Raw genomic sequence first — 14,078 nt, 5'->3', positions numbered from 1 at the left:
GATAATGCTTCATAACTTTTAATAATATTCATTGTAGAGATTGCACAATAACAGCACGACTTAACAGAAATTCTATTATCATTAACAAAATACTTGAAACTTCTACCTGAATTTCACTGAAGACAAGCTATCAAAACATTAACACTTAGAGGTGAATGTCAATGCAAGCAATCACTTTGCTACAAAATTAGTCTTTCTTATGAAATTTTCATGTGCGAGGTAAATGATATTCATAATATTGTGATTCGGATTCACAGTAGCAAAAATATTTCAAAGACGACAGTTTAATATATGAAGTACATTTTATTTGATTAGAAAACAACTTTGTACATCATGATATTAGGTATTTAATTTTGGGCTGGATAGCAAACATGATAAAACTTTATGTAGCTTTAAATATTAATTTGTAATGTATATTTATTTCAGTAAGTTGATCTCTACACATTATTTTATTGAAGGCACTTTTTACAAAAAGACACAAATAAAGAAGTGAAAGTTAAATTGAATCATAAAGCAAATTACATAAACATACCAGAATGTTAAATGCTGTGGTAATCAATGCTTTACTTTGGCTATTCTTATCAGTGCCACAAAAACTAAAATGAATAAGGTCCCACTACTATTGTCAACCGCAACACAGACACAGTCCGGTAGTTCATTATGGCATTGACTGTTAACATCTCCAGATCCACAATGTACTCCTTTGGTCCTGTTAAAGGCTTCACTAAGACAAGCATTGCACTCACATTGCTTGTTTGCTGCAGGAATATAAAAGTGTGAAATAAGCAAATAATGCAGTGATTTTAAAAAATATGCATACTTTAATACTTCCTTTTTGAGGCAACAGTTCCTGAAATAGCAGGGCTGGATGGGGCAGAACATCACTCCACCAGATTATCTTGCACAGTTCTGAAGGTGAGAGTGGGCACTTCTATCCCTTCCCATTCTAGGCACATGCCTGGCAGAATAGGGGTGGGGATAGGGGTAGGGTGGGTGAGGAGTTTCTGGGCTCTCTGGTAATCATTTTAGATATGTCTCTGCAATGATCAGTGGCATGTACTGTGGCTGCAGGCATATGTATCATGAAGTGATATAAATGGATACCACTGAGCAGAATTCAAATGACATTCAATTCAAGAGAGATTGATTACTATTTGAATTGGGACCAATCCAGCCAAAGAGCAACAGTGGTGTAAGTTTGGACCACAGAAATCTGTGGCACACTCAACCTGTGAAATCTCCTTTGATGTGAATGCCCATCTCAGTTCAACATTGCTGTAGTTCTGGGTTAATGAAGATGCCAGAATTTATATGCTTATATCTTAGCAAATTACCTGGGGCAGAATTTTGCCCTTGGCGGGCAGGCTTGGCAGGGGTGGTCAGGAAGCTGACCGCCGCCCGCGATTCATACTGCACCGTGATTTCACACTGGCAGGTCAATTAAGGTTCGTCCAGCATGATATGTGAGCGGCAGCGCTGGTCGCTGCCTGTGTGGCGGGGTGGTGGTGGGGAGGAGGGCGAATAGGCCAAGTGCAAACTTTGCACATGTGCGAGTGAACGCTGCATAATCTCCCTGAGGCACAGAGCTGCCTCAGGGAGATGAAGAGATATAAAAAAATAAAGAAAATAAAAATGTAATAAAACATGTCCCCTCATGAGACTTTGCCACATGAGCAGGGACATGTTATGAATGAAAAATTAAAGTTTTTATTTTTATTTGCTTTTGGAAACCTCATCCCACCTGTGGATGAGGTTTATAAAAAAATGCAAAGGCTATTTGGCCTTTTCGCCTGCATGCCAACTTGTGATTGTTGGCGGGTGCGCTGCTGGTGCCGGCCCACTGACTGAACTATCGCATGACTGTGTGTTGATGTCGGCATGCTCGGCTGGCATCAGTGTGAGTCAATTCACACTCGAGTGGGTCGGACGCACGCCCACCCACCAAGCAAAAATTTCTGCCCCTATTTCTCCCTCCTCTATTTCAGTGAAGTGCAGTGCTTGTGTCAAATGCTTGCACACAAAGTTAAGGCTGAGACTGGGAATTAGAACTTATGTCCTACCATTCCATGGTATAGTAAGTCCATCATTGGTTCACCAGTGTGTTAATCACGCATTACTATCTGTTAATACTGATGAAGAGGTCAAAATCGCCTGGGCCTCCTAACCTGAATGCCCAACTATTCCATGCAGTATTTAATGCTTTTTAATAAGAAAATCTAGGATGCCAACTGCCTTCTTAAGTTGGAACTACTGCAGTGTGCAACTTGCATTCTGACCAGTTCCGTGAGAGGTGCAGGCACAGAGCTCATGCTAGTTAAGTTTTGAATTAATTTTGTGAGGCTTAGAGGAGAAGGACTCTTCGTCTAGGCCTCGCAAAAATAATCTGGCTGTCACTGCCTGGGGCTCCTCACCCTCAACGATCATTACCCTTTGCCACATGTATCTTATTAGTGGCCAGGGATGTCTGGTATTGGGGAACCTTAATCTGGCAAGCTGTATCAGAATACCCATTTTATGCCCCAAAGTTCGCTGGGTTAATGTAAATGAACGCAGTGCTTCAAAACCATGGCCGCCTCTTGGCACAGGTATGGAACGCTTCACTGGATGGTCGCCCAAAAAATAAAATCGACCCCTACGACCCAGAATTTTCTCAGGGGTTATTCTGATCAACTGTTGGTAACTCTGGTGGGAGATCGACAGAACACCTGGAGAAATGGTTCCTCTGTAAGTCACATATCAATCTGACTTGGAAATATTCCTTCACTATTGCAAAGTCAGAATCATAGAACTCCCTCCTTAACAGATCTATGGCTATATTTACAGCACAGGGACTGCAGCAATTCAAGGAGGCGGCTCAGCATCTTCTCAAGTGTAATTAGGGATGGGCTATAAATGTTCTTTTTGCCAGCAATTCCCAATTCCCATGAACAAATAAAAAAAAACAGCTAAAAACAATTGATTATGCAGTTTCTCTGGGTTCCATTGATTCCTTACCAAAGGCACGGTGGAAGATTGGTATAATCCCTGAGAGAAGTGAGGGCCAACAGTAAGGGTGGAGTATATACTAGATTAAATTGACATATGGTGAATACATTTCTTGTCCCAAACAATCTTGGTGAAGGGAAAGCTTGCACACCAGCAGTTTTCAACTGACACTTTTAAAACATAGATGAGCTTCAATTTATTCACGAACTCTGCCAGACTCCCGTGGTAACCCTGTGGAGTAGGAATATGGCAGTGACCAATTTTAAAAAGCCTGAAACACAATTTATGCCATTTAAGGGACAGAAGCTCTGTCCATCTCTTACAAAGCCACTGATGACGACAGGACCATGGAGGTCTTGCCATGGCTTCAAGTGGGTTCAACCAGAGGGTCCAGTTGGAGCAAATGGGATGCATCCCAAAGAAAGGCTGTGGCCTTATTTTTAAAGGAATATTTGGATTGGCACCTTTACACAGAAGAGCAGGGGAGACCTGGATGGGGATAGAGATTGGTCCTTGCTTCCATTGGCAGGAAGGCATCAGAATTTCCATCTGAGCAGGTTAGGTGGGCAAAGAGTTTCACCCTTAAGGCATAGGCAGTAGAATGCCAGACATCAGCACTGGTCAACATGATCCAGGAATAATCACTGGTGGTACACCTGTGGGTTTTCGGGGCTGTATCCAGATACACAGATAAAATGTAGACAACGCAATTGTTGCATGTAAGTATGTTATGGCCAAGGGTAACTAGTGGCATTATGTGGAATCAATGTGGAAAGCTGTGGTGCTGACATCATTCTGGGAGTGCGTAGAAAATACAATATTCGTTTAGCTTTCTGCCTACAAATACAAATAATACTTGCACCCTTTGCATTTGGGAGTAAAGTGATTGAAAAAATGGTGTTCATCAACAATTTAGTTTAAAAACTATAATGGCCATGGCTCTAAAAATCCACAGCTCTTTTGGCATAGGTTGCACTGAACCTTTCATGATGGTATTTCATTGGATGGAACCTCCACCAGCCCCAAACATGGCAGTTGGCACAGGAAAGCACGGGGCTGCAACTTCCTGTGTCCAAGGCTTTAGCTGGGACCCCAAGCAACACTGCCAAAGATACACCTAGTTTGATCAGGAGTATAGGATTGTGACCTGGAACCCTTAAGAAAAAGTGGCAGAATTTTTAATAAATTTTAAAACTCTTCTCCCTGGAAGAGGGAGTGAGGACGCAACAAATAATTCTTTCTAGGGAGATGCAAACCCGCAACCTACCACACCACTTTCAACCCAGGGACCAAGCAGAGATTGGTGTTACCTTCTGGCCTCTTCAGCATGTAGAAACACTCTAGTGGCAGGATGCAATCCATTAAAAATCAAATGGTGGAGAATCCCACAGGGAGCATTTCAGCCATTATGCATATTTTTGGAGCCCACCTCTTTCTTTAAAATCAATAAAATAGTTGATAGACAAACTAAATTATTACTCACCCTCAGATAGAATTCGCCTTCATTCCCAGAGATGATTTGGAAGGTGTTGAAGGTATTGGGGTAAACACTTGTTGCTTGAATTTGGAAGATATCAGAGGGGACAGATCTATCTGATCGAACATTCATGTACTTATACACATAGGAATAAGGCTGATCATGACAAGCTGCATTTGCTGCTGGACAGACACAGCGACTGAATAAAAAAACAAAACAAAGCCCATTAAAAGCCCAGCATCTCCTACAGTTTTCTACGAATTATGCCATAGGATTAATTGTTACATATTGTAGGATTAGGTTTTGGTGCAGTTCAGTATGCCCTAAAATGTATATATTAAAGAAATCAAATATCTGTACTACAAGCTACAGTCCATCCCAACTTCCCTTTACTGTCCAAAGACTTTGGCTGAGATTTTCCAGCTCCGCTATGGCAGGCTCCATCGTGGGGGATGCGGAGGGCCAGCCAAAAGTCCATTGAATTTCAGTGGACGATCCCGGCAGCGGGGCAGGGCCAGAAAATCCCACCCTTTGAATATGTTGTCACTCCCCAAATTCATGTCCAGCTTTTCCACATTTCCATGTTTGAATCTCTCCAACTTGGCTGCAGTACAGAAACAGCTCTCCTTAAAGTCACAAATATCATTTTTTGTGATTGATCATGATAATCCATCCCTCTTATCCTTCTTGACGTTTCTGCAGCTTTCAACACAGTTGAACATACCATTCTGCTCCAGTATCTCCCCTCCTTTGTCTAGTTAGGTGATTCTGATTCTTTGATTCCATTCTAAATACCTAATGGTAGCCAGAGAGTCCCCTGCAATGAATTCTCTTTTCACTCTCACACTCTTACTTCAGAAGTACCCCAAGGATCTAACCTTGGCCCTCTTCCATTTCTCATCTAAAAGGTGCTCCTCGGTGGTACCATTTGAAAATATTATCACATTATCACACCACCATGACTTTGGACCCCACCACTAGCTCTGACTTGTCACCCTGTGGGTGGAATTTTCCATTCCCGCCAGCAGTGTTTGTTACACTGGCATGGCAAGCAGAAAATTCGGAGTCAAAAGTCAGATTCCTGCCAGCAGAAAAACAAGTCGGAACTTTCCTCTCGACACTTTCATGGTGGGGTGACAGCAGCTCGGCTTTCCTGCTGATCCATGTCGAGAATGCCATTTGCGTGCAATAGCATGTCATGAATACTCAAAAAACCCAACTCGCTGAAATCACGATCCCCTCCCAATTATGTGCCACACCAGCAGGAAATTAGACTGGTCTAAATAATGACTGGATACGAGTGGCGTGCAGCTGTCCACCCTCACCACTCATGACTTCAGGGTGAGTGCAACATTCAAAGCCGACCTGAAACAGCGCTGCCCTGGTTCTTTGCCCTTCGTCATGCCAGTGTTAGCCTCACCTGTATGGGGTGTATGGTGGGGCTGCTAACTGTGGTTGCCTCGGCTAGTGAGCTGGGCAGCTCACTGTGGTTGCCGTGCTACTCCAGCAGGACAGCACTGTGTGCTGTGAGTCTCAGGCTGGGCTGCCCTCGAAAACAGAGACCAGCATGGCGACCGGCAGGGGGAAATGACAGAGACATGAGGGTGAAGGGGGTTTGGGGTGGGACGATGGCAGGCAGGGGGTAAGATTGGAGATGGGAAAACTGGAGCCCAACAGGGAACAGTGGAGTGCAGACACAGAAGGCAGAATTTTGAGGTGGGTGGGCGGGTGTGGTTGGTGGGACTGGGAGCAGCCGGGAAACGGCCTGCTGCCCGCGATAGCTCTCTGAATGTGATTTCACGCTGACGGGCTAATTAAGGCCCGCCCAGCATGAAACGCAGCTCTTCACTGGTCAGGAATGGCTGAGCGGGGGTGGGGGCCTGATGGCTGCCGGGTCCAGTGGTGACCTAGTGGCTGGTTTAAAAATGGCCAGAAAGGATACCATGGAGGATGTCTGTTCTGAGTTGTCTTGATGGAGTTGAGTGTGAATGGAGATGCCAGGAAGGAGGGCAGGTCGGGGGGGGGGGGGGGGGGGGGGGGGGGGGGCACTCGGCCCCCACTTTTCAAATGAGTGCCTCGCTGTCCTGCTGGAGGTGGTGGCTGCCAGAGGGGACACCCTTGTCCCCACAGATGGGAGAAGGAGGTCACCACACCTCACCAAGAGGGCATGGGAGGAGGTGGCAGTGCTGGTGAGCAGCCATGACGTGGTGCGGCACACATGGGTACAGTGCTGGAAGCAGTTCAATGACATACTGGGCTCGGGAAGGATGAGTACCGTGTTGGCATGGGTCAGTGTTAAGGTGTGGCCATCCCCCCCATGGATCTCAGGGGTGTTAGAGTCTGAATGCCAACTTTGTCAATGATGTTGGAGCTGGCCAAGGGGGTGAGCCCTGGTTGCTTGGGCTGAGTGCCTTGCGGCTTGAGGACTCAAATGTACCCTGAGAGGTGTTGGCCAGGCTGCAAAGGCGCTGCAGGTAGACAGTGCACTAATAAATGCTCCTCTGTCCTTTCAGGAGAAGACGAGCCATAACCAATCAGAGAGGGCATGTATGGGCAGAGACCCACCCAACCTGTTGCTGCTCACCAAGTTTGAGCAGCATGCCCTGCAGCTCGAGAGCTGGCACGCTCCCTGTGCAACTGGAGAGGTGGGGGTGCCAGACGAAGGTAAGAGTGCATTGCACAGGGGTGAGAGTTTCAGATTGTGCAACCATTCTAGCGTAGTCTCTTTATTGGTGGGTGCATCGAACCTGGAGTCCCCGTTGATCATTGAAAGATGATGGCACCATGATGCAGATCTCCGCTGTTTCACCAGGGTGCTTGGCATGCACAGTGACTGTGTGATGACTTTAACTAATGACATGCCCTTATTCTCCATTTTAGGTTCACCAGCAGGCACTCGCTCTCTGGACCCCGAAAGGCCACCCCTGATGCCATGGACCACCGGGCTTCACTTGCACCCGCGTCAAACCCGCTCTCTGAACCAGGCTTCAGCATAGATACCCACATCTCAGTGGGATTAGTTTGGTGGCTAAAATGTCAGTGCACATTGGTGACAGCACTTCACACTCGCTTGAGGTGCAGGTGGAGTCAGAGAGTTCCCAGGACATGGCAGTCGGAGGCCTGCTGGGGACCAGGACAATGCTCAGTTGAAGGCAGATGATGAGCCTCTGGAGTCATCCATTAGGTGACAGATGCTGGATGTCCAGTGAGATCTGTGGGAGGATCTGGTGGAGATCCAAGAGGGTGTGAGTGCCATGGTCTCCGTTGTGGAGGAGTCCAAGCGGAGCGTGAGCACTCCATTGACCACCATGTGCGAGCACACTGCCTCCTCCATTGAGACTCTCATGGAGAGGCAGCTCCAGGGACAGAATCAGGGGTTCCTGGAGTTGCGCTCAGACCTGCAAGCCCTCACACAGGCAATGACCTCAGGTGGTCAGTGCCAGTGTGGGAAATAGATGAGGCACCCAGTATCCCAGCTAGGTGCCAGTCTAACCATGGTGACCAAGGAGGTCCAAAGCGACCTCACATTGATGCACGAGCTGCATGTCATCACTGCCAGCTCCTCTCAGGGCGTTCCGGATGAGGGCAGCAGCTCCTCCGCCCCTCTGCCAGTGACTGTCGCATCTGATGAGGCTGTGATGACTGGGGATATGCCAGCTGTAGCACTGGCTGCTCCCTCCCAGGTGGGGCCAGCACAGGCTTTACTGCCAAGGTCATCAAGCCAACAAGACACCAGGGTCAGCAGGCTGCCTCCAATGTTGGTACACCAAGACGCAGCACTCGCAAATATAAATTTAAGGTGCCGTGAGCACAAGAGGGACAGTTCATGGGTGATTTTCTGTTCATTTATGTTTGGTTTTTATGTCTGGTGGTGTGGACATCAACACCAGTAATTGTAATGTCATAAGTATTTCAATGTGACGCTGGCATTAAATTTGCTTTGGTTCTGTCGGACTGAGTATGCTTCACATTTTTTCTTTCTAGTGCAGGGTCAGTGTCTAATGCTGGATGTGAGTGGCTTGATACTTTATTGCATAGGCATTGAGTGGACTTTAGGTGCAAACGTAAGGCTCATTTCAGACATCTGGGATGGAGGTGGCAGCCCTGGCATGTGGTTCAAGCTGACCTTTGGTAGCCTAGCTGAAGGAGTGTTGGATCAAGGCGTCCCTGGTGTCCCTGCCTCCCTGGAGGTTACTGAGATCTGGCTCTGCGCCCCAAGCATTCTCCTCACCTTTCTCCTCTTCGGACTCACGACTGGACTAATCACCTGTGGCCTGTGCATCTGTGTCAGCATCCTCTTCCTCCAGTGGATCCCCCCTTGCCAGTGCCAGATTGTGGAGAGACAGCATGCAACTACTATTAGTGACCCCCACTCTGGAGGGTATTGTAGTGCACCCCCAGAATGGTCCAGTGCATCTTGAGAAGACCTATTGAGAAGACCTATGGTGCTCTCTATCACCGCCCTTGTGGAGGCATGACTCCTAATATAAAGCTGCTTTGCCTCTGTTCTTTGTTCTTGGGTGGCGGAGAGGCATCATGAGCCATCTCTTCAACAGATAGCCCTTGTCACCCAGCAGCCATCCATCCAGTCGGGCTGGAGCACTGAAGAGCCTCGGCACCTGGGAGTGTCTCAGGGTGTAAGCGTCATGGGAGCTGCCTGGGTACCTTGCACAGACTTACAGAATCTGCATCCTGTGGTCACACACTATCTACATGTTCATGGAGTAGAATCCTTTCCTATTGACGAAGAAACCCAGCTGACCCGCTGGTGCCTTGATGGCCACATGTGTGCAGTCAATTGCATCCTGGACGCGGGGGAACCCAGCAATCACTGCAAAGCTTCTGCCTCGCTCAACCTGGCTGGCCTCATCCATATGGTAAAGAATAAAGGTCATAACCTGCCTGAACAGAGCTTCTGTCACCAGCTTGATGTAACTGTGGACAACTGATTGGAAGACTCCACACAGATCCCCTACTGACCCCTGGAAAGAGTCAGAGGCATAGAAATTGAGGGCCGCGGTGAGCTTCAGAGCCACTGGCATGGGGTGTCCACCCACACAGTCAGAGCTGATCTCAGGTCCAATTGTCTGATAAATGGAGGTGACTCTCCCCCTTGAGAGGTGGAGCCTCCTTTGGCAGTGCATCTCAGACATATTGAGGTAGCTGCATCGCTGCCTGTAAACCCTGGCAGCAGGATAGCAGTGTCTTCTGTGGCCCCTTCTGCCTTGGACTTCCTGCTGGCCCTGCACCCCTAGTGCCTGGGCTTCTCCTCCCACAGGTCCCTTCCCTGGAAGCTGCATTGGGACACCTGGCCTCCTGCCCCTCTCTTCCTCCTCAGAGGAGGTGCCACCAGTGGAGACCACAATCCCCATTACCAGGGTAACGGAAGGCTGTCTGATATCTGGAAGGGTCCAGGCGGTCTGAATCCACTGGGAGCCTTGGAGGTACCAATAAGTCCTGAAATGAAGCCTGGAAGTGCTAACAATGAAGCCCCAAACATAGATGAAGCTGCCAAGTACCAATAAGTCACCAGCAGCAAACTATGTACTAAGCTTCCTACTACTGACACTGGCAATGTTGATCACCCATTTTGTCCCGCCCATGGATGAGAAATCAGGGTCAATTGACTTTTTAATGACCTTAAGTGGCCTCTTAATTAATGGTGGGCGCAGCTCTGGCACTCGCTCGTGTCTGCTGACCAAAATATCACGTGACGGCGCGATGCTGTCCCAATGTCATTGCACGCTATTTTACGCTCAATCGGGTTGGGCCCATGTGCACCTGCCTGTGGGATGTAAAACGTTGCTGAGAAGGGGGTGGATGGATTTGATTTGCATGAAGGTGAGGGGAAGCATGCAGACTCTAGAGTACAAATGGGCTGTGGGGTTACGCGGGGGTTAGTGTGGCACAAGAGAGAAGGGATGCACAGACACTCATGAGTGGTGTGGAGAGGGAGGAGGCTTATACAAGAAGGTTGGGGCGCACAGAAACTCATAGTGTTGGGGGGGGCGGGGGGTCGAAGGTAAACTGTCCTGTGCTCATTCGGTAAGGAGCCGAAGGTCGGGGTGAGAGGTTAAAGGAAGTCCTGGAGCACTTTGGGCCATGCTACAGGGCTATGCATGGCACACATGTCATGTTCCTGCTGCAGGGAAGGGCAAGGCTTGTGTACTCAGTGGAGGTCAGGCGCAGCTTGGTGTGCAGGGTGTGGTAATAGTCTCACAGTCAGTGGTGAAGGGGGTGTCTGGCTCGGTATTGGGCTGCAGATGGGATGGTCATGGTCAGGGGAGGCATCTGCTGCCTGTAAATGGGGAAAATAGAATAAAGGGGGGGGGGTACTCGAAACTCTCCTGGGTGGTGGTGGCAGGGGGGGAAGGGAATGGCGGTTTGCCTCTGTATGTGACTATGCGTGCAGCTTCAAGATGGGGAGGGGTTGAGGTCCATATGGGGCATCAACAGTGATGGGTTCAGGGGGGAGGGCTGGAATGTTCAACATAATCACAATGGGCTCCAAGGTTACTGCGGGAGGTTGGAGAATCACTGGAGGGAGTTCTGTCTGCACATCAGGAGGCTCTTGGAAGATTGGGATCCCGAGATCTGACAGGGGGAGGATCAAAGCTGGTCCCAACATAAAAATGCAGCACCACCATCTTGAGACCCCGAAGTTATGCTGCAGTTTAAAATTGAAACAGGAAAAGAACCTGCATGGGAGGGGGCTGAGGCAGTGAGGGAGGAGCTCACCACTGGACTCAGGGGCTCTAACATGGGGCACCCTCACACTGCTTACAATAACCACATAGAAATGGAGTCTGAGCTGATAGAACTCAGGAAGAGTTTATTGAGAAAGTGAAATTGGAGCCACTGACATTCGGAGTGCTTTAATGTGATAATGCAGGAGTCATTGGGTTCACAATGAAGTTGATCAATTTGAGCATTAACAGAGAGGAATGTGGGAATGGAAGATTCAACCAAACGTGAAGGGAGCACAGCTGCTGGATTTCTGCAAGATGATCAATGAAAGCCTCTAAGGTGCTTTCTCCAATTAGCGTGGCTAACGGGCCAAAGGGCATCCAGTCGTTCCAAAAGTGTAGGTTAGGCATAATCAGTACACCATATCAGACATGGGAGGAGTGCATTAGGTAAGGTTGGACATATCCTGGATGCACTCAAGCCTCTTCCAACCTCTCTGGGGTTAAGATGTCAAGCAGCTGGGGTGGCATCTTTGTCACCTAGATCTGTGAGGTAGTGCCTCAGCTGGAACGCTGGATAAGGGGAAGGCAAGTAGCACAGACGCAGCTCTAGGGTATGACAGTGAGCTTTTTGGTAGTGAATGGGTTAGTGAATACTATAGTTGCCCATTACTCTTTAATCTATTGGATCTATCTGTCCACAGGTAGGCAGAGGATAATGGAGCCTGTGTTCATTGCTGCCTTCTTGATGGCAGTGATCCAATTGAGGAGAAGAAGGACCCAGTGCTGCCTGGCGCAGCTTTGAGAAGAAGCCAGCCTGAGGATCATGGTCCAGGTGAGCCCCAGCAAAACCTGGAGAATGAGGAGGTCACACCATCGCATGGAGGCGACTCGTACGCCGTTCCTATCTGGAGGTGAGCGAGAGACAATGCTGTGCATGTCTACGCTTGTCAAAAGATGTGGTAGCTCATATCTGCCACATTCTGTGGGAGGAGCTAACGCCACATGGACAGGGAGGACACCCCCTGCCAATGCCCCTGAAGGTCACCACTGCACTCAAATTTTTTACCAGTGAGTTATTCCAGGGATCCACTGGGGACTTATGAGTCATCTCCCAGTCTTCAACACTTAAATGTATCAAGGAGGTGACAGATGACCTCTACAATAAGGCTCATTATTATGTAAAGTTCACACTGGATGAAGCTAGCCAGGCTGCTAGATTTCTGGGTTTTGCTGTAATCTCTAGCTTCCCTAGAGTACAGGGTGCAAGTGACTGCGCACATGTGGCTTTGACAGCTCCATGGCAACAGCTCCTGATGTTCATTAACAGGAAAGGGTTCCACACCCTAAATGTTTAGCTGTTGTGCGATCAGAAGCACTACATGCACGTTTGTGCCAGGTCCCCTGGGAGTTCCCATGACTCCTATATCCTGGGGCACTCCCAGGTGCCTCGCATATTCAAAGGGCCTCAGCGATTCCAGGGCTGGCTGCTTGGAGATAAGGGGTGCCCCCTGAAACGCTGGCTCATGATTCCAGTGCGTAATCCTCAAAATGCCTTGGAGGAGCGATACAACATGGCGCACTGTGCGACAAGATCCATCAAAGAGCAGACCATTGGCATCCTGAAGATGCGCTTCCGATGTTTGGATCGTTCAGGTGGGGCTCTGCAGCACTCTGCACAGAGGGTGCCCTGCATCATCATGGTCTGTTGCTCCCTGCACAACCTGGTGCTTCAAAGGGGAGATGACTTGCCAGAGGGAGACATGGAAGACGCTCATATCTGCTCGGACAATGAAGACCTGGGAGGGCAGGAACCTGAAGTGAGCGATGATGGGGAGTTTCCACGTGAGGATGCGATCAAAACTGTAAGATGCAGATGTGCCTGTGACACACTCATAGCCACAAGGTTCCAGGAGATGTAAAGTGCAGGCGTATTTCTCCTGTACCTTAGTGACATGCCAGTGATCTGAAAGGCCTTTACAACCACTAACATCGAAAGCAATGTCAGCACTGGGCCTTGGATCGCCAATCCCTGGATTCCCCAGGCCTTAATCTTTGGAAAGGGCAGCAGCCAAAGCTGGACATAGCTGCTCTAGGAAGTGAAAGGCAGCACCGCCAGCACAAAGCCTGTGCCAAGAGGACTTGATGCAGTCGTGACCTCCTGAATGAGACACTTCTTGCTGCCACAAAGATGTGCACATGGCTGGAGAGGCCATCATAGCTGCAGGTCTTATGATTTGGCACAAACAATGAAGACAGCTATTTTATGATGAGACAACATGAATGGTAACCCTCCAATGCAATTGAGCATGCATAACTCCATGGTGTCTTTTGAGGAGCATTGCTTCATATCACAAATTGCAGTAACTTTCAATAAAGAGATTGACACATCTCCCTGACATTAGACAAGGGCAAGTGACTAACATGAGTCAGCTAGACATCACGTGAATGTGAGACTAACAAAGGGAGGTGATCATGGAGTGGGAGCTTGGCTCAGCCTCGCAATAAGAATCAACGAAGATGCATATGCACAATGCATTCAAATGACGAGACCATTGTTATGAACAGCAAATGTATTTACAAAGGTGAATGATATATACAGTGAGTGAACACCTTTGGCCCAAAAATAATACCAAGATTTCTTAATCTTTCTAACCCTACCGCTATGCCTTGGTGCATCCCCAATGTCTGCAGCAGAGGTGGAGGCACCGCAAGCGACTGCTATGCCCTGTTGTCTTTGATGGCTTTGGCGGGCATCCTCTAGAGGGCTCTAATCTGTTAAATGTCTCTTACAATTGTGCCTGATGTTACATCTCTAGCTCGTTTGTGACGGCTGCTTCCAGAGGCTCATTATCTGACTCAGACTCAGTAGGAGGCTGTTCTCCAGCAGTCCTCTGAGTGCCAGAGATCTGGCCTGTCACTGCCTCCGC

General features: G+C 48.4%; 1 protein-coding gene across 3 annotated transcripts in view; it reads right to left on the bottom strand.

Annotated features, from left to right (window-relative positions):
• Positions 1-283: 283 nt before the first annotated feature.
• The window catches only part of LOC121275328 (EGF-containing fibulin-like extracellular matrix protein 1), a 188,301-nt gene continuing 174,506 nt past the window's right edge, over positions 284-14,078 (bottom strand). For all 3 annotated transcript variants that reach the window (XM_041182826.1, XM_041182827.1, XM_041182828.1), the window contains 2 exons: positions 4,469-4,661; positions 284-758 (listed from right to left, as the gene is read on the bottom strand). In XM_041182826.1, coding sequence (XP_041038760.1) covers positions 597-758; positions 4,469-4,661 — 355 coding nt within the window. In that variant the 3' untranslated portion in view covers positions 284-596. The remainder of the gene's footprint in view (positions 759-4,468; positions 4,662-14,078) is intronic.

This window comes from Carcharodon carcharias, chromosome 2, assembly GCF_017639515.1.
Source record: "Carcharodon carcharias isolate sCarCar2 chromosome 2, sCarCar2.pri, whole genome shotgun sequence".
NCBI lineage: Eukaryota > Metazoa > Chordata > Chondrichthyes > Lamniformes > Lamnidae > Carcharodon > Carcharodon carcharias.
The sequence above is the reverse complement of the archived record's forward strand: the minus strand, read 5'-3'. Positions and strand labels throughout refer to the sequence as shown.